The sequence below is a fragment of the Grammomys surdaster genome, unplaced genomic scaffold, assembly GCF_004785775.1.
Source record: "Grammomys surdaster isolate TR1022 unplaced genomic scaffold, NIH_TR_1.0 184, whole genome shotgun sequence".
Taxonomy (NCBI): Eukaryota; Metazoa; Chordata; class Mammalia; order Rodentia; family Muridae; genus Grammomys; species Grammomys surdaster.
The window spans coordinates 6840966-6863782 of record NW_021604629.1 but is presented as its reverse complement, the minus strand read 5'-3'; the positions used below and the strand labels follow the sequence as shown (position 1 = coordinate 6863782).

Genomic DNA, 22817 nt, shown 5'->3' with positions numbered 1-22817 from the left:
AGAGAGAGAGAGAGAGAGAGAGAGAGAGAGAGAGAGAGAGAGAGAGAGAGGGAGAGAGAGAGTAAAGGAGTGGAAGCTGGCCAAGGAGGGGGTAAGGGGAGTGGGGGAAGAGGGGGAAGAGGGCAAGGTGAGAAAAGCAAGAACAAGAGAGGGAGGAGGGGACAAGCAGCCCCTTTTATAGTGAGTCAGGCACACCTGGTTGTTGCCAGGTAACTGTGGGGCAGAGCCTAGACTAAATACCAACTCCCCCCCCACACACACACACACACTTCCCTCCTCAACAGGGTCTCCTGTAATTCAAGCTGGCCTAGAACTCATTCTGTAGCTGAGAATGACCTTGGACTCTACCCTCTACCTCACAAGTACTGAGCTATAGACAGGAGCCCCCCAAGCTGTTTTATCCAGGGCTGGGGACAGAGTCTAGGGCCTCCTGTGGGCTACACCAGCACCCTTCCAACTGAGCCACACCCCCACAGAAGCCTTCATAGTTATTATTGCATTTGGTTTTTTGTCTGTCCAGAACTCTATGACTAGATCTTCAACGTCCTTGTTAGCTTTAATAAAACCTCCCGCTGCAGAGCCTCGCTGGTTAATAACCACTAATAGTTCCCTCGATGCCACTGAATCAAGTTCAGTCTCTTCATGTTGACATTGGATGACATCTCTGATTTGATAATGGATTTGGGCCCCCAGAGACCTCCTGATCAGCACCTCTGTCTTTAACTGCCTCTCAGAGCTGTACTCACCTCCAGGTTCCCAGTGAGGTTTTGACGCTCCTTTCACCTGGGGTAACCTCTTCCTGTCCATCCATCTGCCCCAAGCTCAGCACCACCATCAAGATCTAACGCTGACATTTCTGAGAAGCTCCCCTTCGTCCTCACTCGTCTTCTCTCTAAATTCTAACCATGCTCAATTCGTCCCTGATTTTATCTTGGGGTTGCTAATTTTTGCAAACATATTTTTATCTATACCACAACTAGACTAGAAGCGTTTTGAAAGTTAGGATCATTATTTATAGCCTGAGCCGAGGTTGTCTCAGTTTCTGGTATATAGTTTGGGTCTATGACAGGTGTCCTGGATGGCTGGCCTTGGAAATGCTACCTTCAACATGAAAAGCAAGGAAACTGGCCCAGCTAGACAAAAAGTCTTCCTAAACTTTATTCAGGACATCAACTTTAAACTTTTTTTTAAAGCAAATAAAAGACTTTAAAATAAAATGCAGCATATTCCCATTAAAATCAAAACATAAAAAGAAACAGAATGGGTAAGCATTCATTATTAGAGTTTTCAGATGTGAACAATCATACCCGATCTCCAAAGAATGAAGGCCATGGAGAGAATTCAGGATTGACCAAGTTGAAAACTCAGGGCAGTAAGCACAAGGAGTGATCAGAAGGCATAACCAGGTAAAAGACCCCATTCACAAAGGCAACAGAATTCATGGGGGAAAGCCTGCTTAGAACGCATGGCTTAAATGAAGAAAACCCATGAGGCTATGAAAAGATAAAGGACCTGGAGAAGCAGGAGGGCGATGTTCTGGTTTTGGCCAGAAAACAAATAGCAGGGACGATGGCTCTCCCCGCACTGAACTGTTAATTTAGTGTAGTGTCACTGAACGTCTCAGCATCGGGTTTTACTGAACAGAGCACACTTATTTTATGATTCACCTGGAATTATGAATCTGCTTGAATAACCATGAACATTTTGAACACATAGAAGATTAAGGAGCAATGACTTGTCACCAAAACAAAATTATGCTAAAAACGGTGCAGGATTCATGGAGGGAGGGAGAGATAAAAAGAGCAGCTGGACTCAGTAGAGCTGGGCACACAGTCTGTTTTCCAGGAAGTAGCAATCCATGCCATTGGGAAAATACAGTCATAACAAATGGATCAGGGCTGCTAACTCCATTTTATGAAAAAGGCTGCTTTCTGATTCCCAGCTGTGCTGCCATCTCTGGGTTGCTCCTCCAGAGAGCTGCCCAGCCTTTCACCTCTGGACTTCACTTGGATAGATGTTCTGTGTGAACAATTTTCAAGAGCTCTAGGGCCATTATGTGTGTGATGAGGCCAAAGGGGGAACCCAGAGGGAAACAGAAGGCAATAAGGCTGGAGTCTCTGTGGAGTTACCTCAGGCTAGGTGCTTCTCTTAACAAAGGCATCAGTTCTGTCAGGTCTGAGCATCATCTCTTCTCCCCTAACTCCCTTTGTGCCTTCAGAGCTGGATAGTGGAGCTCCACCCCCAACCCATTGTCATTTTTTCCCCACTTAGATGTTTCCTGCAACTGTCCTCTTCACCTCATCTTGAGCGGGGCAGACCATGCATTTTCTGTTGTGGCCTACTGATACTATGTCATTAACAAAGTTAGATTCTAGGAAGAGAAAGGGTCTAAGCCGATTTTAAAATCTGTAGGAATACAAATATAAAACATTTATAAACTTGGGAATTGAAATATTTTTTGATTAAGATATAACATTTAAATTCCTATGGTAAAGCACAGATGCATTTTTAAAAATAAAATGTCAACTTTTTTCTACATTTGTATGTATGTGGGAAGGGAGGGAGAAAGGGAGAGAGAGAGAGAGAGAGAGAGAGAGAGGGAGAGAGAGAGAGAGAGAGAGAGAGAGAGAGAGAGAGAGAGAGAGAGAGAGAGAGAGAGAGAGAGAGAGAGAGAGAACATAATCATATGTGTGGGGTCACAAGTGTGTGTGTGAGTACATGTGTAAGTGTAGGCAGAGTTGACGGCTGGTATCTTACTTGGTCTCTCTTAACCTTATATACTGAGGCTGAGTCTCTTAAAAAAGTTGTTCGTCAATTGGTCTCACTACCCAGCTTGCTTCGGGGAGCCTCTGTCTTTCCCTCTGGAGTGCTGGGATTATTGGAGAGCTATCATGCCCAGGAAGCCTTTCTGTGGATGCTGGAGATGCAAAGTCAGGTCCACACACGGCACAGTAAGCACTGTACCTCCTAAGTCATCTCCCTATCCCTAAATTTCAAACATTTGAATGAGAAAACACCAATGAACAAAGTTAAAAGTAAAGCAGAGATAAATGTTTGAAACTTTTTTTTTTAAAGATTTATTTATTTATTATATATGAATACACTGTAGCTAGCTGTCTTCAGACACACCAGAAGAGGGCATCGAATCTCATTACGGATGGTTGTACGCCACCATGTGGTTGCTGGGATTTGAACTCAGGACCTCTGAAACAGCAGTCAGTGCTCTTAACCACTGAGCCATCTCTCCAGCCCCTGTTTGAAACTTTTAATAAAGTATTATTGCCTAGCCTATATAAAGATCGACTATAAAAATAAATTATAAATATATCATTTAAATATAAAATAATAATGTATTTTTGAAAGGTCCATATTCTTATAAACTATATAAAAATAAATATATATCTATAAACTATATAAACTATATTAAGATAAACTATATTAAGATGTATTAAAGATATTAAGATGTATTATTAAGATGTATTAAACTATATAAACTATATTAAGATGTATTTTGTTTATATAGCCATCCATTCATTGATCCATTTGTCCATTTATTTGTGTTCTTCAGACAGGCTCTCATGTAGCCCAAGCTGGATTTTACTAAATAACCATGGAGAACCTTGAACCCTCTGATCCTTCTGCCTCTAGCTCCCAAATGCTAGGATTATAGGAATGTGCCAGGATCTTAAGTATTTTTAAGGCATACCCATGACTTAAAATAAGAAAGTAAATATATAGAATCACTTTAAAAAGATACATTGTTAGAAAAAAATGGACAAGCACAGGAACCGGCCCTTCCCAGGGAAAACACATTAGAACAGATACTACATTAGCATACAACCGAAGCAAGAAAACCTGTGACATTATTTTAACCCTCACATGAAAGGCTCTTAAAACTTGGTAATCTTAGGGACTGTTAAGTAGGTAGAGACATAGGCTCTTTTACCCACAGGTATCGAGCATGTCTGTCAGGCTTTTAAGGACAATATGGGGGTGTCTGTGGAAACCATCAATCTGCATTACTTACCATCCTGTGCTTTACCAGCTACTGTGGATAAAAGTTTGAGTATTTGCTCAAAAAGACATGGACTCAGATGTCTGTTGTGGATCATTACTTGTAACAGGAAAAAAAACACCGTAAGTGGGTCTCAATGTAAACGTCTTGGAGAGTAATTAGCATATTCATACTACAGATTATGTACAGTAGCTTAAGAATCAAATACCACTGTGCATCTGTATTCTGATATGGATATAAGTTCTACCGAGCGAACACCCATTCAAGGTCAGGGCATATGTGTACTCCATGTGTCTTCCAAATATAAATGAACACAGAAAAGTTTAAAGTAAACCCACAGAATTGGTATCTATTGCTGCCTTCATGGAAGAATGCTGGGATTGTTGTGGGAAGTGCTAGAGATTTTTCTTTTTCTGTATTCTAATATAGTGTGACTGTGGCTCTGTCTCACCTATAGAATTATAAGTTTTTAAATGAAGAACAGCGGCTCAGAGACAATTCCTTCAGGAGAAAGGAAGAGTAAACCTCCTGAGCTGGTTTGCTCCAGGGAGCCTGCCTCCTCTGGTGTGAGTTTGCTGTGAAGATCAATTCGCCAAAGCCTGCCAAGGAGCTGCATGTGCAGCTGAGCTCCTGGCACATAAGAAACACTGGCTGGTTGTTTTCTCTTCCCCATTTGACCTGTGAGATGGGGCAGGCCTGGACGCCTCCAATACCTGGATATCCCGAAAGGGTGAATCAAGAAGGGTGTGTTGAAGGAGTGAATGAACAAGCCACATATGTTCATGGTTAAACCAGAGAAACACACATTCACATATGTTGACTGTTAGTGAGTAAATAAAGGATGCCTTCCTGGACTCCACCAGAAGATCAAATGTCTCTGGTTTGTGGAAACAAGCAAGCAAAGCAAACCAAGGATGAGGGCCAGACAAATGAGGGCTTTGAGAGCAGAGAGACCTGTGACCCAACCCGTCTGTTGTTTTCTAGCTGTATTCATTAGAGCCCTGGGCTCTATGAATCGACCAGGCTACAATGGATTAGGGATCTAGGTATCAGACCATGAATCTTGGAAGCCAGTCTTCAGGCTGAGAGACTAGATGGACACAAAGATTCTTGTCTTCTGTGACAAGAATCATGGGACTGTAATACCTCACCTCAACCCCAGCACCTCAGCACTTGGTGACTCCCCCATCACATCCCCTATTCTCAATTTAGGAAAGCCAAAAGTACCCTCCACTCTAACCACACTAGATGCTTTACTTCCAGACACACACACACACACACACACACACACACACACACCCCTACCCTTAAGGCTTTTCCACTCCCCCTCCTGCCTTTCAAGATCTGCTGAAAGCCAGAGCTGGCAACTGACTCTCCTGCTGTGCTGCCAGCTGCTGCATGGGCTTGCAGTGTCTCTGTTCTCAGTGTTCTTTGGTTATTTCCTCTAGGCCCATATTTCAACTAGCACATGCTTAGTACTATGATTTATAGACGATATTTCATTTTAAAAATCCTACAGCTTAAGTCTTTAGACCATCAATGTAAGTTAAGTTCTAAATGGGAAACTTGTCAGGAAATAGGTAGAAAGATTGGCCAAGGAAGGCTAAATTTAACAATAGGCAGGTGCTTCCAAAAACCTCTGTGGGTTTTTTTTTTTTCCTATTGGTCAGTTACAACTGAAGTCATGGGAGGCCTCCTTAGCAGCAGCTCTTGGAGGTGGTCTAGATCAATCACAGAAGATCTGCATTTAGCAAATGAAGTAAAAACAAACAAACAAACAAACAACAACAAAAGCCGCCTTGGGGCATTTGGGACAGTTCCATAGCTGGGAAAGTCAAAGCTTATGAAAAAAAACCCTGCACATAAAAAAGCGAGCTTTCTCATTTGGGCCTGGGCTCATGGAGAGTGACCTGGGTCTCTCCGTGTAGCTGAAGCAGACCTGGAACTTCTGATTTTCCTGGCTCTACTTTCTAAGTGCTGGGATTACAAGCATGTGCCACCATACTGAGCCAAAAAGCAAGAATGCCTCGGATGCTTGGACTGGAGCCCTGCTACTGCCCTTGACCATTTTTCTGTTTGAAATCCTAAAATTCTCACCGATTGAAATTGGCCTTTAAATCTACCTCGAATAAGTGGTGCCATAAGAGAAGGAAAAAAATTGAAAAAGGGATCTTTCCAGTAAGTGTGGACATGCCACTGAAATGAAAAAAGACAGGTTTGTTTGTTTTTCGTAGGACTTTGCAAAGCCTTCAACCATGCTAGTATGTGTTATCAGTCTGAAAGATGGAGAGTCAGTATATGGCATCTAATAAACTTATTTGACTACGGAAATGATTGCTTCTGCCCATCTGTTTATATCTCAAAAACTATTGCTCTGTGGTTCATAAGTTTGGAGAAGCAGCTTCGAGGCAATGCTGTCTTTTAGACGAGATGATTTTGGGTCGTTAAACCACCCCCACTCCCCACCCTCACACATATTCACTCACAGGCTGCTCAGGAGGCTGACTCGGAGGTGGCAGCCAAGAGCAATGATATCTTATTTTGAGACATGGTCTCTTATAGCCCAGGCTGGCCTCAAACCTACTCTGTAGCCAGAGATAACTTTGAGCATCCTCCTGTCTCTACTTCCAAGTGTTGGTGTTGCAGATGTGTGCTGCTTATGGTATACACAGTGCTGGAGATCCGGCCTAAGGTCTGGTGTGGATTACACAAGCATCTACCAACTGAAGTGGAAAATAGGTTTGTAAAAAAGTGCCTGGGCAAATGGAGGCATCAGGGTATCCAGAGCACGGTTTAAGGATGCCAATTAATGGGGATCCTTAGGATCCTAAGAAAAAAAGTCAAATTCCAAGTGGGGAAATCAGGCTTATATTCACCCGGTTGGATTATGTTTTTCTACGAATGCAGAGAGTAACTGGAAGACTTATCACACTGGATACAGACAGAGATGAAGAAATCCTTATGCATTTAGAATGGAGAAAACAGAAGATCCAGAGAAGTATTTACCCGATCCCCCAGAAGCCACACTTCTTCCTGCAGACACACAGAAAGTGTCTGATAACTGCAGAGAGGTGGGTGAAAAGTCCAGGATCACTTACTTCAGAATCACACAGCCTGTCCCTGTAGGTGGCGCTATCCAAAACACCTGGATCCGTGTCCTCCTCCGAGGGGTGCTTTCAGTGACGGCCACGGGACAGTTACTCATAAACTGGGTCTCTTCTTCATCTATGATCTGTGAAGACCAGAGGAAAATAAATACATTAAAATGCAGCACACTTGGGTCTGCAGATGACTCTGGGGACTCTGAATTGACTCTTTATTTATTGACCTGTCATTTTGCATTGACAACCTTTGACCCACAGGCCCCAGAATAGTGCCTGGCGCAGTGTCCCTGGCACAATATGATTACAAAGATCTGGCACATTTGTGTTCTCTGGGCCCAGACATTGCACCAGCACTGACAGCTAGGGGATGATCTGGCTTACTGTTCTACAACTACCTGTGCTTGTCTTGCTTCAGAGGCGGAGGAGAAGGAGGAGGAGGAAGACTGGCAAGCGCCTTATGACTGAATCTTGTTGCTGAGCTGCAGTTTGAGAACTTTAAAATGTTTTAAAGTGCTTGTGACAAAAGCACAGAAGTCACCAGCTTCCAGACATACCGACTTGAATACCTTCTACTTAGGCCTTCTATTTCATTGATAGTCTCCATATTCTCCTAAATTAATCATGGTGACTTTGAAGGACACTACAAACAAGATAGTAGCCACTCTCATTCCCCCAAATCATGTCATTCAGCCCTTCTGCCTCCTTGTATAACCCTGTAGTAGGAGTATATAATAAGAATAGTTTGTGAAAGGTGCTGTATCCAACTGTTTATTATCTTTATTTCTTATTGACAGTTTCATGTTCTTATAAATAACTCTTAGTTAATTTCAATCCCTATCACCCTCTCTTATCTCCCTTCCCTCTTCCATGGAAATTCTTCATTCCAACAAGTACCTCTCCTGCTTTCGTGGTGTGTGTGTGTCCTCTGGTTTAATTAGAGTTGCTTACATGAGCATATAAGGGAAGTCATTTACTGGAGCATGGGGAACTTATCAGGGGGTTCCCCAATGTCTTAGTTAAGATTATTATGGCTATGATGAAACATCAGGACACAAAGCAAGTTGGAGAGGAAAAGGTTTATTTGGCTTACACTTTTTCATCATTGAAGAAAGTCAGGGCAGGAACTTAAACAGGGCAGGAACCTGGTGACTCATGCAGAGGCCATGGAGGAGTATTGCTTGCTGGCTTGCTCAGCTTGCTTTCTTATAGAACCCAGGACTACCAGCCCCGGGATGGCAGGCAATACTTACAATGGGCTGAGCTCTTCCTTCATCAATTGCTAGTTTTAAAAATGTCCTACTGATTTTTCTTTTGAGTTAATTTTGTATCCAGCCACTTTGCTGAAGGTGTTTATCAGCTTTAGGAGTTCTCTGGTAGAATTTTTGGGGCTGCTTACGTATACTATCATATCATCCACATATAGCGATACTTTCGACTTCTTCCTTTCCAATTTGCATCCCCTTGATCTCTTTCAGTTGTCTTACTGCTCTAGCTAAAACCTCAAGTACTATGTTGGATAGATAGGGAGAGAGTGAACAGTCTTGACTTGTCCCTGATTTTAGTGGGATTGCTTTAAGTTTCTCTCCATTTAATTTGATGTTGGCTATTGGCTTGCTGTATATTGCTTTTATTATGTTTAGGTATGTACCTTGTATCCCTGATCGCTCTAAGAATTTTAACATGAAAGGGTGTTAGATTTCATCAAAGGCTTTTTCTTCACCTACTGCAATGATCATGTGATTCTTTTTTCTTTCAGTTTGTTTATATGGTGGATTACATTGATGGATTTTCATATATCGAACCATCCTTGCATCCCTGGGGTAAAGCCTACTTGATCATGGTAGATGATGTTTTTGATGTGTTCTTGGATTTGATTTGTGAGTATTTTATTGAGTATTTTTGCATCAGTGTTCATAAGAGAAACTAGTGAGGCATCTTCCCCAAGTGGAGCTTGGGGAAGGCAAGAGAATGGTAAGCATGCGATTAGAGAAGCCGCAAAGGAAGATTGACAGGGTCTGCACATGAAAACAAGGGAGAGGAGCTATTGTTGACATGCTTGGTCTGGTGAGGAGGATCCTGGGTAGAAAGAGTTGGGTGACCATTTTGTCTGGTCTAAGGGATACTTGGGACAAATGGCTAACTGAGGTGCCTATTAGCATAGCAAAGCACAGGCTGGCCTCCAGCTACACTTGGTCACTTATGGCTCTCCTCAGTTCTTCTCATCCCACCCCCTCCCTCCACTAAACCTCTCCAGCCCAAGGGCTTCCCTTTCCCTGGCTTCTCATTCCTATACAACCCCTCCATTTCAGGCACACATGTGCCCTCTTGGTCCTCTTTGTTGGTCTACTGTTTTCTTTCTTCCTTTCCTCTCCCACTTTCCCCATCTCGTGGGAACATTCAGTCTGCTGGTCATGTTTAGTCTACTATTTTCTCCCTCTGCTCTGGACTCTCCCAGATGCCTCTGGCTCGTATGGAATACAAGGGGATGTACTCTACCTCATATCTACAATAAAAAACCTTTTCTTCAACTATTAAAAAGAAAAAAAAAAGGAAAGAAAAGAAAACGCCCTACAGCCGGATCTTATGGAGGCATTTTCTCAATTGAGGCTCCCACCTCTTGGATGACTATAATTTGTGTCAAGTTGACATAAAATTAGCCAGCACAACTAACCCCTTGTCATCTTGACACACAAACATATCAGTGGTAAGCCACAACCTTTCCTTTCTTGTTCATCCTCAAGATCACACGTTAATATTGACATCACAATAAAAAATCTTTCAACTTTTAAAAGTCCTGCAGTCTTTAAAAATTCAAATACTTAAAAGTTCAAAGACTCTCTAAAACACCAAAATTCTCTTTTAAAATCCAAAGTCCTTGTAAAACTCCCACATCTCTTTAAAAGTTTAAAGTCTCTCAACTGTGGGCTCCTGTAAAATCAAAAATAAATTAAATACTTTCTTACTTCAAAAAGGAAGAACCAGGGCACAGTCACAAACTTAACAAAGTAAAACCAAACTCCAACTGTATAAATAACTGGATGTCCAATGTCTGGGATCCAGTCATGATCTTCTGGGCTCCTCTAAAAAGACTTGGTTAACTTCTCTGGCTCTGCCCCTCTACAATACAGACAGCTTGTCTTTTGTGTGTGGCTGGTTTTACTCCACCGCTACTGCTGATCTTGGTGGTTGTCCCATGTGCCAGCATCACCAAAGTGCCAGTCTTCTGCTGCTTATACTGGCTGTGCTTGCCTCTCCTGTGTTCTCTTCAGGGGCTCTAACTGCCATACAATGCCAAGTCACAGCTGCTATCCATAACTCCTTCACGCCTTCAAAACCAGTACCACCTGGGTAACCTCTACACTACCAAGTTCAACTGTCAGCAGGAGATACAACCTTGGGCATCCTTGGAACACAGCTTCTGTGTGCTGACCCTGAGCAAACACTTCCCAGAAGACTTCACCTTGATGATGTTGACCTCTTCGTAATCACAGCTGATTCAGCTCGAGCTAACCAGAACCACAGATTCTTAAAATAGAAAACTGTCTTGATAGAATCATTAAAGGATTTTCAAACTTCCCTTTGAAATTTCATAAGCTAGGCCACCACCTTCTGCACTTCTTTCAGTGTTGTTTTTTTCTTACAAACTCTCACAGAACAGCCCATCAAAGTTTAAACACTCAACAATTCTCCACCACAAAGTTCCAAAGTCCCTCCACAATCATCCCAAAATCATATGGTCAGATCTGACACAGCAATACCCCACAATCCTGGTACCAACTTGTCTTAGGGTTACTATTGTTGTGATGAAACACAACAATAGTTGAGGAGGAAAGGGTTGATTTGACTTATACTTCCACATCATAATCCATCACTGAATGAAGTCAGAGCAAGGAACTCAAACAGACCAGGAACCTGGAGGCAGAAATTGATGCAGAAGCCATGCTGCTTACTGGTTTGATTACCATGGCTTTGCTCAACCTGCTTTCTTACAAAACCTAGGACTCCTGCGAAGAAGTGGTGCACACCTTTAATACCAGCACTTGGGAGGCAGAGGCAGGCAGATTTCTGAGTTCGAGGCCAGCCTGGTCTACAGAGTGAGTTCCAGGACAGCCAGGGCTACACAGAGAAACCCTGTCTCGAAAGAAAAAAAAGAGAAAAAACCAAAAATAAATAAATAAATAAATAAATAATAAAACCCAAGACCACAAGCTGAAGAGTGGTCCCACCCACATCAGTGGGTCCTACCACATCGACCACTAACTAAGAAAATGCCCTGCAGGCTTGCCTGCAGCCTGACCTTACAGAGGCATTTTCTCAATTGAGATACCCTCCTCTCAGAGGACTATAACTTGTGTCAAGTTGACATAAAATTAGCTGGCACAGTCACTAAAGAAGATATCACAATGCACAATTCTTTTTTATAAATTTTTGAATAAAACTTTGTATTCCTATATTTTGTATTCATATTTTATATTTATACATTTTACATTTTTATTTTTTAGAATTTTATATATGAGAATTATATCATTTGCGGTAGCCTTCCTCCTCCTTCAACTCCTCCCACGATTCACACCAATTCCTTCTCAAATTTATTCTTTAATAAGTCACCAGTGACTCTGTCCAGGTGTGGAGTTATTATTTTTTTTTCTGTTTTGAGAGATTATTAATTATTGATTTGATCTCTTTAAGAGACCTAGGTCTGTTTCTTCTGATATGAGTTTTGGAAGATTATATCTTTTTAGAAATTGGGGGGCTAAAGAGATAGCTCAGCGGTTAAGAGCACTGACTGCTCTTCCAGAGGTCCTGAGTTCAATTCCCAGCAATCATATGGTGGCTCACAACCATCTGTAACAGGATCCAATGCCCTCTTCTGGTGTGTCTGGAGACAGTTACAATGTACTTATGAAAGTAAATAAATCTAAAGAAAAAGAGAAATTGGGCTGTTTCAATTCAGGTTATCAAATTTGTGGTTATAAGAGTTGTTCATATTTGTAACCCTAGGATCTGTACTGATATCCATTCCTTAGTTTCTACTTCAGTAATTGGTATCTTTTCTTTCTTAGACTGATTGAAGGCTGTCCAACTCAGTAATCTTAAAACAACAACACCAAAACAAAACAAAACAAAACAGACAAAAAAAAACCCACCAGATTTGGGCCTTGTTATCTTTCTCTACTGATTTCATATTTTCAATTTCATTGATTTCTACTACTTTAAAAAAGTATTTGTTTTTTTGAAAATGTCCTAGATTTCATTTGCTATAATTTTTCTATTTTCTTAAGGTAAAAGCTCAGACCGTTGCATTTCAGATCTTTATTGAATAATATCATTCAGTCTTGTAAATTTCCCTCTAAGCACTGTTTTTATAACATCACACATATTTTGGTAAGCTGTATTTTTCTGTTCACTTATTTGAAATATGTAAAAAGTTCTTCTTAGAAATGGGCTACTTACCCTCCAAGTGTTTTGGAATTTTCAAACTTGCTGTTATTGGCTTGCTGCTTAATTCTGGTGTAGACTGAAAATGGGCTTTATGTGATGTCTGTTCCTTTAAATTAGTGAGGACTTGTTTTAGGGGTCAGGATGTACTCTAGCTTGGCAAACATACCATATAGACCTAAGACTGTGGAAGGTACTGTTCACAGGGGAGGTGGTCAATGCTGCCAGGTATCAGGCAAGCAATGGTACTGTTGAATTCAACTAAGTTCTCAACACTCTTTCCCCAGCTTCCTGGATCTGTCCACTTCTGTTAGAGGTGTGCTGTGGTCTCCAGTTACAACAGGGGTTTAGCTTTTCCTTGAGGTTTTAGCCCTGAATGTTTTTGATGCTCTGTGTTTACATACATAGAAGGATTGTTGTCTCTTCTTCAGGAACTACATTATTTAAGTTTTTGACTAGCTGCTTGAAGCCTGGGTGTTGTTGTTGTTTTAAACTGACTTGGCTGGAGTTGCTCAGTTCTTGGAAACAGAGATTTAGGCCTAGTCTCCTTCACTGCCAATGTGAAGCCTGCCATGGAGTCAGCCTGTCTCAACCCACTCATGGGGAGAAAAAGAGGATGACATCCACCTGCTGACCACTGTCCCTCCCACATGTGTTTGCCTGGGCACTTTTACCTGCTCCCCCTCCCCACCCCCAGGTCACACATGCAAAAACTACATACACATACACCCCAAATAAAAAGAAACAAAAAACCTGTTTTTAATGGGTATCCTACAAATTGCAGCATACATTTATAGTTGATAAAAACCCACCTTCAAGTTACAGCAGACTGCTTCAGAGTACTGTAAGTGCCTTATGATAACAAAGGCTCCCAATTCCTTTCTCTCATCTTTATGTTGTCATTGTTGTTCATTTCTTTTAAACAGAAGCTTGCATATGAGCTCCTAGCACACACACACACACACACACACACACACACACACACACACGTACACTGCTGATTTTGTTCTGAACAAGTTGTCACCTGTTAGATCTATTAAGAAAAAAGAGGGTTTTTTTTTGTCTTCACATTTCTTTTCTGATGTTCTTCTGAGCTGTATCATTTGCCTTCTCTCTGAATACCTTCTAAAAACCATTTTTAGAAATGCAGTTCTAACTAGAAACAAATCCCATCAATTTTTATTTGTCTGAGAAAGTCTTTATATCTTCACTTTTTAAGAACAATTTTACAGGGTACAGAATTCTTGGTTTGGAGTTCTGTTTTTTCTTTCTTTCCCTGAACATTTAAAGCATGTTAAATCCCTTCATTGTTTATTTTCAACTTTCCTTTGGTTTGTTGGCATTTTGTTTTTCTTTGTGTTTGTTTGTTTTTAAACAGGGTCTACTTATGCAGCCCAGGCTGACTTAAGGCTCCCTGTTTCTACTTCCTAGGTCTGGGGTGTGGTACCCAACTTAAAACTGTAACTCTCTTCTGGTTTCCTCCTCCCCAGACTCGCAAGACACACATTTTGTACCCTTTGTGCTCATCAAAAATTCTTAGCTACTGTGTTTTTCCTCATTTTTTCCTCTGTTTTTTTTTCCTTCCCCAAATTCTCAGAGATGCATCTTAAGCTCAGAGATTCCTTCCTCAGCCGTGTTGTCTGTCAGCAAATCCATCGAAGGCATTCTTCACTTCTGTCACACTGTTTTTGATGGGGAGATTTGCCATCATTCCATTTCCTTCTCACCTGTTCTCACCTGTTGTGAGCTTAGCATTTTAATTGCACTGTTTTAAAATTCCTACTTTAATCCCAGACTTCCTGCTTTATCTGACTCTATCCCGATTCTGGTCAGTTTCTTTGAACCGTGGTTTTTTGGGTTTTGTTTTTGTTTTTGTTTTTCCTTTAATGGGCCTTATCCTTTCCTGTTGGAAGGGAGGTGTGATAAATGGGGTCATTGAACTGCCAGACATAAGACTTTTTATGGGATGCAGTAGGAAAGGAAGTGGTCTACAGTCCTGTAGCTGGGTCTCTATCCTTTGGTGAGAGTGACCCTGGATTAGAAATTTCATCTGAACATCACAGTTTTCCACTTTTGGCTGGAATAGGGTCTTAGAGCTAGGTATTTCCCTTGCCTAGGGTTGGCATGTCCCCTTCTACCAACAGGCATGATTAAGAGAAGAATGCTTAGCTATTACAAAGCACTAGATACATGAAGAGATTTTCCTTCATTTTCCATTGTTGAGAGCTTGGTAGATCTTCTGGTGTTAAACTCACAAAACATTCTCGGACCTCCTCATGTCTGGGTCTCTGGTGCTTTTAGCTCTTGGAAGGATGCCCAGGGAGCCCCCCCAGTAATTCATCTGCCTCAGGGCAGGTTTTCCTGCCCTGGCCAGGGTTGCCATGGAGGTCTTTGCTTTGTTAAGTGGTGATTCTGTTTACTTGCTTGTCTGCCTCTTTGACATTAGCGACAGCAAGTGGCTCTTTCTCTAGTTCCTCTCAGGTCATAATAGTAAAACAGCATAGACCAGGCCTAATTAATAAAAAAAATAGTAAAACAGCATAGACCAGGCCTAATTAATAAGCATAATAGTAAAACAGCATAGACCAGGCCTAATAAGCAATGTGCTGTACTTCTTACAAATCTGGAGGCTGGGAGCCAACACCAAGGTGCTGTAGATTCAGTGTTTGCTCTTCACAGAGGGCTTCATTGCACCACACCCTTACACAGTGGGGGACGGTCCCTCAGACCTCTTGTAAAGGGCCGGAATCAACTCCTGATGGCCTCATGATCTAATCATGTCCAAAGCCTATCTTTAATACAGACAAGTTGGAGAGCATGAACTAGCATGTGGAGTTTCAGGGGTTACAGCCACTCAGATGCTAGTGCTCCCTTTGTTGACCTACTTTTCTGCAGGTCCTCAAAAGACTTGTTTTGGTTTTCTTTCTGTTCATTCAGAATGGACAATGTGGCTTTCAGCAACTTACATGCCAAACCAGCAACCAGAGTCACCTACTTTTAATGGCACCTTCTCCTCTCCACCCCACCCCTGCCTTCTTCATGCAGAGTGAAAGTAATTTATTATCCAAGTCAGATAAAAAGGGTACTTTTGCAGTGTTGGGGATCAAATCCAGGCTCTTCCAAATGCTCAGCAAGTGTCCTACCACTGAACCACACCCCTTTATCCACAAAGAGCTGCTGTTAGTGGTTCTGGGTCAAGAAACAAAACTAAGACTTTGCTAGCCAGTGAGGATAATCTTAACATGTACCAGGTTTCTCCAAACTCACTTGTTTCTGGCCTTTCTATTTTGTCCCTGTCCCCCGCCCCCATGCCACCATCCCCACATTGCATTACAATATATTCTGACATCTAGAAAGTCATGGAAGTCTTCCCTCCTTGACTGTCTTCATCAGCATATGCTAGATCCTTGTGTTTTTATTCTCAAAGGGTGTATGCAAGCCCCTTATTGTGGTGGCCACCGTATCTTTCTAGTTTGATAAAGAAAATCTTTGTGCTACTTCACAGAGTTTTGGGGTCTGGTCAGCAGAGTCCAGCCTTATTGTCTCCCAACCCCAGTGCTGCCCCGCCTCTGCCGCATACCCGTGCCAAATCCCATCTCATTCCCAGTCACAGCGGAGGTTTAAATCTTCCTCCAACCTCCCTCTCTTCTCTCCCACGCTCTTCTCTCCCACTTACCCTCCAGCCTTGCAGAAGCAAACAGCTCAGTATTATCTGGACAGGCTCTTTCGTTCTCAGCCACCACCACCCGGCTCTCCTCGTATCTGTGTTGACAGAGACACATTCCTTCTCTCTCACACCTTCTTTGTTTCCTGACACCATCACTTGTCCCTTTTCTCCAGATTCAACCAAATCCTTTCGGTGAAGCTCTTAAGCACATTCCATGCTTTCCCATTTGAAAGACCCTCTCTTAGCCTCCCCCAACCCCATTATGATCTGATCTTACCTTTCTTCCCTCCATCACAGCCCAGTCACTTGAACAACTAGACTAAACTTACTGCCTTCACCTCCAAGACGTTCTTAAACCCAGTTCTGTGTATTTTCAGTGCATACTTTCAACATGTCTCTGGCTAAACCCTCTGCAATGCTTAATCCACTGGTCCTGTTCTTACCATAGCTCTCACCCTACTCTGCACCGAGACTTATCTCCCTCGTGGTCTCTGCCTATGCCCATCCTGGCTTTGCCCATCCATTATTCTTTCTCTGCTCTCTCTGCCCACTCGCCCTCCTCTGCTGGCCCTCAATAGCTCCAGGCTCACAGCTAAACCCTCTCCCATCTGCCTTTGTTCTGTCTCTGCAGGTGTTCTCATTCAACTCATGGCTTTAATTACTACCTCTGTGGAGGGATTCTGGAGTTGACTTTTCAGGTCTTGGTCTCTCTGAGCTCTAGGTTCAACCTTCTATCCTTCAGTTTCATTTACTTTGGGATTTATTAAACACACACACACACACACACACACTTCAAAGCCACCTTGTTAATAACTGATCTAATCATGTTTCTGACTTGGTCCTACCCCAATAAATGTCATCCTTAGCTCTGCCATTGTCCTCATCCCGCCCTGCTCCCCCTCAACACTATTTTATCTCTCAGACAGGACTTGGGATTCTCCAACCACCTTAACTATTGCCTAGTCTAAGTTGGACTGATATAAACCCACTCTCTCCCCTTACTCTGAATTTTCCATAGGAACCTTTTAAAAACTATGCAACAAGTTTTAAAGTCTTGTTCCTTAAACCCAGACTAACATCTTTGGCAGTTTGATCCTGCCCTTCTACCTATCCTAGAGCCTCACTCGGCCCTACCTCTCTACTCCTGTTCTGTCTTCAGCTTCTCTGCTTGTGTGCTTCCTCCTGCCAACGCTTGGTCAATTCCTACTTCCTAAGTCTTTTAAAAATCCATATTTCTTCAGCACTTAGTGTGGTGCCTGGCACATATCAGATGTGTCCTTAAGAAGGATGTATGGAGCTAGCCTCAGGGTCAGTGGGGAACTGGTTCCAGCAATGTGTAAAACTGCACAGTATTTACATATAATATATGCATACCCTTCCTTATAATTTTATCCTCTCTAGATTGCCTGCAATACCTATAGAATGGAAGTAGTTATTACAGCCTACTGTTTAGAAAATAGTAACAACTATGCATATGTTTTAATATTTTATTAAAAACTATTTTCTACCCTAAGTTGGTGCGGACATGGAGGGCCAAATGAACTTGCCCTCCCTTTGGCTGTGAGATCCCTGCATCTCTGGCTTGGCTACAGTCTCTGTCTATCCCCTGTCATTGCATTCCCAGGACTTCTGACTTTGCATGTTGCTTTCTTAGATACTGTTAATGGCCTTGACACTAGTCACAGCTAGTATTTTATAGTGCCTTCTTCTGGCAAGAGACTTTACATGTATTGTTGCCAATTCCCCGCAGACACTGAAGAAGAAATACTATTGGGGGAGCTGCTACAATGTTGCAAGTCCCAGAGTGGCCGAGCCTGGGCTGGAGCACAGGGCTCCTTGGCTGGAATGCCCACTCTCTCCTCTACCTACGCTGCCACTTTCCTGTGGCATCATCCCTCAAATGTTACACAAGAAGTTTCTATCTAGTCAAGCTTTGTCCCACAGAACCACATGCACAAGAGGAGCTCAGAACTAAACATCTTGTTCCAAAACACCAAGTATTTAATTTAAATAAACAGCCTTTTGCTTTATATTTTCCTAAATGGTACTCAGGGCCCCCTGTGCAGTTTTGTGGATTTCTAACAGAGTTTATTGCATTTGCACAAATGAGATTCTATTTGCTTATTGTCACAAAGAACTTCTGAAGAGTGGAAGAGGAGTTAGTGCTCCTCAGAAAATACCAGCTTCTCCCAAAACAGCAGTGGATCTGTATGAGCCTGCTCTTCTCTGCAGTCCTAATGAACTTCACACTACAGCCCTGCTCTGAGCCCCAAGTCTGGTTGACCACGTGGGGAAAGTCGAAGGCATCAAATATTTAATTAAAATCTACTGTACGACAGGTGTTTAACATGATCACATCATTGTACCCGTGACAAGAAGCTCAGTGTGCTCTGGTCTTGCTGCTTACCCCAAAGCTATCTAAACCCAAGGCCTAGTTTGGTCCAGTTGAACTCTAACAGAGTCTAGGTGGGGAGAAGGCTAAGGCCCCTGGACCAGAACTCAAACAACAAAGAATGTTTTCCTAGCTATGGAAGCCACTTCAGGTAAATATGGCTGTTTATCCTCGATCTCAGTGGCCAGATGGTAATTAAGCATTGAACAGAAGGAGCTGTTCCTTGGATTCAGAGAACACTCCCAACAGCGCTTTGCTCCTCAGAAAATACCAGCTTCTTCCAAAACAGCTTTGGATCTGCATGAGCCCGCTCTTCTTTCCACAACCCTAACTGACTTCACACTTGAGCCCTGTCCCTACCGGACCTGGGAATTCTCCCATGGTAGCCACTATTTAAACAATAGCCATTCTTTTCAGTCTAGGTTTCTTTCTTTAACACTGAAGATGAGAAAATGAAAACATATTATGATGGGAAGTTGAATATAATGATTTTTTTTTTTGTAGTTTATGTGTCAGTGGTTTCTGAGTCAGGTGAGGTTGGATCCAAACACAGCTCTGCCATTTTCTAGGTGAGTGACTCGGGACAAGCCTCTGGAATGCTCTTCAGCATTCCAGCAAAATGCAAATAGTAATAAAATCCATCTTGTTTGTCTTGAAATAGTTTTCATAAAGCCTCTAGAACATTTGCCTTCAGTCTATTGTAATACCCTTTTCATGGCAAGCACCCCTATCCTAACCAGGCATGCTCCAGATCTCTGAGAACAGACATTCCCTCAGTACCAGTAGTTGACTAACCTAGGAGACATCCTACACGGAAGCAGAAATAAATGACCCTTACTATTACTACATTAGCAGCAATGGTTCTTTATAGGGAAATCAGAAGGCAGAGAAAGGGAGAGAGAGAGAGAGAGAGAGAGAGAGAGAGAGAGATTACTTGTTATTGTATCACACTACAGCTGTTATTGATCTTTGTGTATATCTTTTCATACACACCTACATATACGTTATATATGCATACATATACATGTATATACATTATATATATGTGTGTGTGTATATATATATATGTGCATTTCTAGAATGCAGGATTATATTGTACTTCCTATCTCATAATCTGCCTTTCAGATATCTTGTTACATTCTGTAATATATCATAACCATCCTTCTTTTTCCATTCAATATATAATCTCAATAAATTGTTTCTGGCTGGAACATAGTCCACTTTATTCATTTAACTAACAAATATCAAAATGCTGAGCATATGTTAGTTACAGTTAGAGACTACTGTGATCATCCTTAGTGGCTACATTTTATAACTTTAGTTTTTCTGAAATTAATGTAAGATTAAACAGAATTAGCTGTTGTTGAGTCTTCCTAGGATCAAAATTTTAACTACAATAAAAACTGAAAGAATCCAAAAAAAAATGTCACCCGTTAGATTACCTATTACTAGTCTATCGTTCGGGCCTTTGTAAGGTTTATTTTTGTTCTAATTTTATCTGTGTGAGTGTTTTGCCTGCATGTATGTCTGTGTACCACACATGTGTAGTTCCCTCAGACATTAGAAGAGGATACCAGGTCTCCAGGCAGAACAGAAGGTTGTCAACCACTGCGTGGGTGCCAGGAACTGAACTTAGGTCCTCTTCAAGAGTAGCCAGTACTCCTAACTTCACAGCCATCTTTCTAGTCCTCACCAGAGAATTGTTACTGTTTGTTTGTTTTGCTGTTTTCATTTGAAAATCACTGAAGGAAAGACAGATACTTCTGTCTTTTATGAAAGAGCTTTCAAGGTAGATTTCTTAATATTAAAGAGCTAATTTATATTGCTCCAAACAGTAAGCTTTTTATGGAAAAGTTTACAAAGACAGAAAAGTAAAGGAGACATAACCCCAACTGTTTCAAATGTTTGGTTTGTTTCCTTGTAGCCTTTCCATCTGTACTGGGAAATTTGTAACAAGCTGTGTTTGCTTTGTGTGTGTGCTAAAAACCTCAACACTTTCGCAAGCTCTTCCAAACCCATCAGAAACAATCCCAAGGGCTGTGTTGCTGGCTTTGGATGGACAGCCTCCCCTTTTTTCTGTCCTTTCTGTGTTGTTGTTTGTTGTTTGTTTGTTTGTTATTGTTTTCTGACATAAGGTCTCCTCATGTGATCCAAGATGCTCTCAAACCTACTATGTAGCTCAAACTGACCTCAAACTCAAGATCCTCCTACCTCACCACCTGAATGCTTGCCTGACAGGTGTGCACCACCCCACCTGGTATAACTGGGTCCCTCTGAAGATTCAGGCCCTATTTCCTCTATAACGTTACCAGAATTCTACAGTTTCACTAGGGTCTTTTTAAATAGAGTCTTATCTTTGTTTTATTCATCTCTCTGATTTTTTTTCTGCTTTATTTTATCATCCCTATGGGTATTCTCTTGCTTCTAGACCCAAGAAGCACTCAGGGATCTGGTAGGTGACTGAACCACAAACACGATCTGTGGCCCCTCTGGAACCCCTCCCTGCCTGGGTACACAAGCTCCAAATCTACTGAGAGCTCATTCCCAGAGCCACCAGATCGCGTTCCCATTAACATCAGATTAAACCGGTCCTTATGCTGTGTGGGTTGCTGTACACAGGGAGCCAACGGAGTAAGCCAGGCTTGGGAGCAGGGCTGGACCAAGAAGTGTGGGTGCACTGGGCTGACTTGGCCTCCTTTCAGAGTGATGTTCTCTAAATATTTGCCCAACATTCACTTGGAGGAAGAGGCTGAGTGCTGCGTGGGAGAAGGAATCTTGAAAAACTGTAGGCTCAGCAGTACTCCTTCTTATGCCCCTAAGCACAAGCCTGGCCCTGACCCATGCATCACATCTCAGAGGCCTGGAGGCAGAGCCCATACCAATTCTTCACACTCAAGTACTCTGTAGGGATTGGGGATGCTTCTGCCAACAGACAGTGCTGTAGGTGTAGGGTCTGGCCAGGCCCAGCAGCCTTGTTCACTGTCAGCATATCTTTTTCGTACTAAGTGATTCTCTTTTCTGTAGAATGGGTGGTAATGACAGTATCCCCTTCAGCGGGCTGGAAGGGTTTTAATGAGTCAATCAACAAAGGCACTAAGAGGTCCCTGGCACAAAGCTATCACCGCGTGTGTTAGAATCACTGTGTATCATTATCATAAATACTATCATTATCATTCTCCTGTCATGTTAGCTGTCAACAATTCTGAGAAAGGCCATTTCCTCCATCTCAGTACATTTCCAGCCATGTTCTGCTCCTTGCAGCCTGGTATGCAGGGCACCATGCCAACTGGCCCACCCCTAAATCCAGTGCAGCAGCTGGGGAGCTTGGAGCACACTGGACAGCTCTTTTGGACCTGGGGCAGGTGTGTGCATGTATGCATGCCAGGAGTACGCCAGTCTAGTCCTGATCATTCTTTTCAGTTTAGATTTACTTATTTATGTTGTATATATGAGTGGTGTGTGTGTGTGTGTGTGTGTGTATTGTCCATGGAAACTGAAAAGGGTACTGGATGAGCTACAGATGGTTATAAGCAGCCCAGTGGGTTCTGAGAATCGAACACAGGTCCTCTGGAAGAGTAACCAGTAACTTTTTTAACCACTGACCCATCTCTCCAGCGCTTCTGGATCATCCACTGTGGCCCCAGAGAAAAGACACTGGAAGATGCTAAGAAGAATGGAGATAAAGTTATTTACCTAGAGTGGGAAATCCTCAAGATGATTAAAAAAAAAATCACTTCTCTAGAAAATTCTGGAACAGAAAGCAGAATTCCCCTTCCAGATGGGTGAAATATGCCACTTGGCTTCCTCAGAGGAAGCCTGGGGTCATGAAGGGAGAACTCAAGAGTTGGTGATGTGCAGACCTGGTTCAGGCTTCTGTTTTGGTAACTTAGTGACCTTGATAAAGTCATCTGCCTCTCCATCCCTCCATCCCAATCTGCCTGTGCCATGCTTATTTAAAAACATGCCTGTCTAGGTGCCTGGAGTACCAAGTTATGTCCCACAATTGAGCTCTGTCAGCACCCTCGGGACCGATGCCTGGCAAGGGATTGATGTTCATGTACTGGGACAAGTCTCTGTTATAAGTGCCATACAATCCTAGCGATAGCATCTAGTATTTAGTAGGACATATCTCTCATTTCTCTTAGCACTTCATATTTATTTCACATAATTATCTCAACGATCATGTGAAGTGGGAATAGT

The 22817-nt window shown here is 42.2% G+C and overlaps 1 protein-coding gene across 1 annotated transcript in view; it reads right to left on the bottom strand.

Annotated features, from left to right (window-relative positions):
• Spon1 (spondin 1) overlaps positions 1–22817 on the bottom strand; it is a 274956-nt gene that overhangs the window by 198169 nt on the left and 53970 nt on the right. The window contains exon 3 of the mRNA XM_028768082.1: positions 7114–7247. Coding sequence (XP_028623915.1) covers positions 7114–7247 — 134 coding nt within the window. The remainder of the gene's footprint in view (positions 1–7113; positions 7248–22817) is intronic.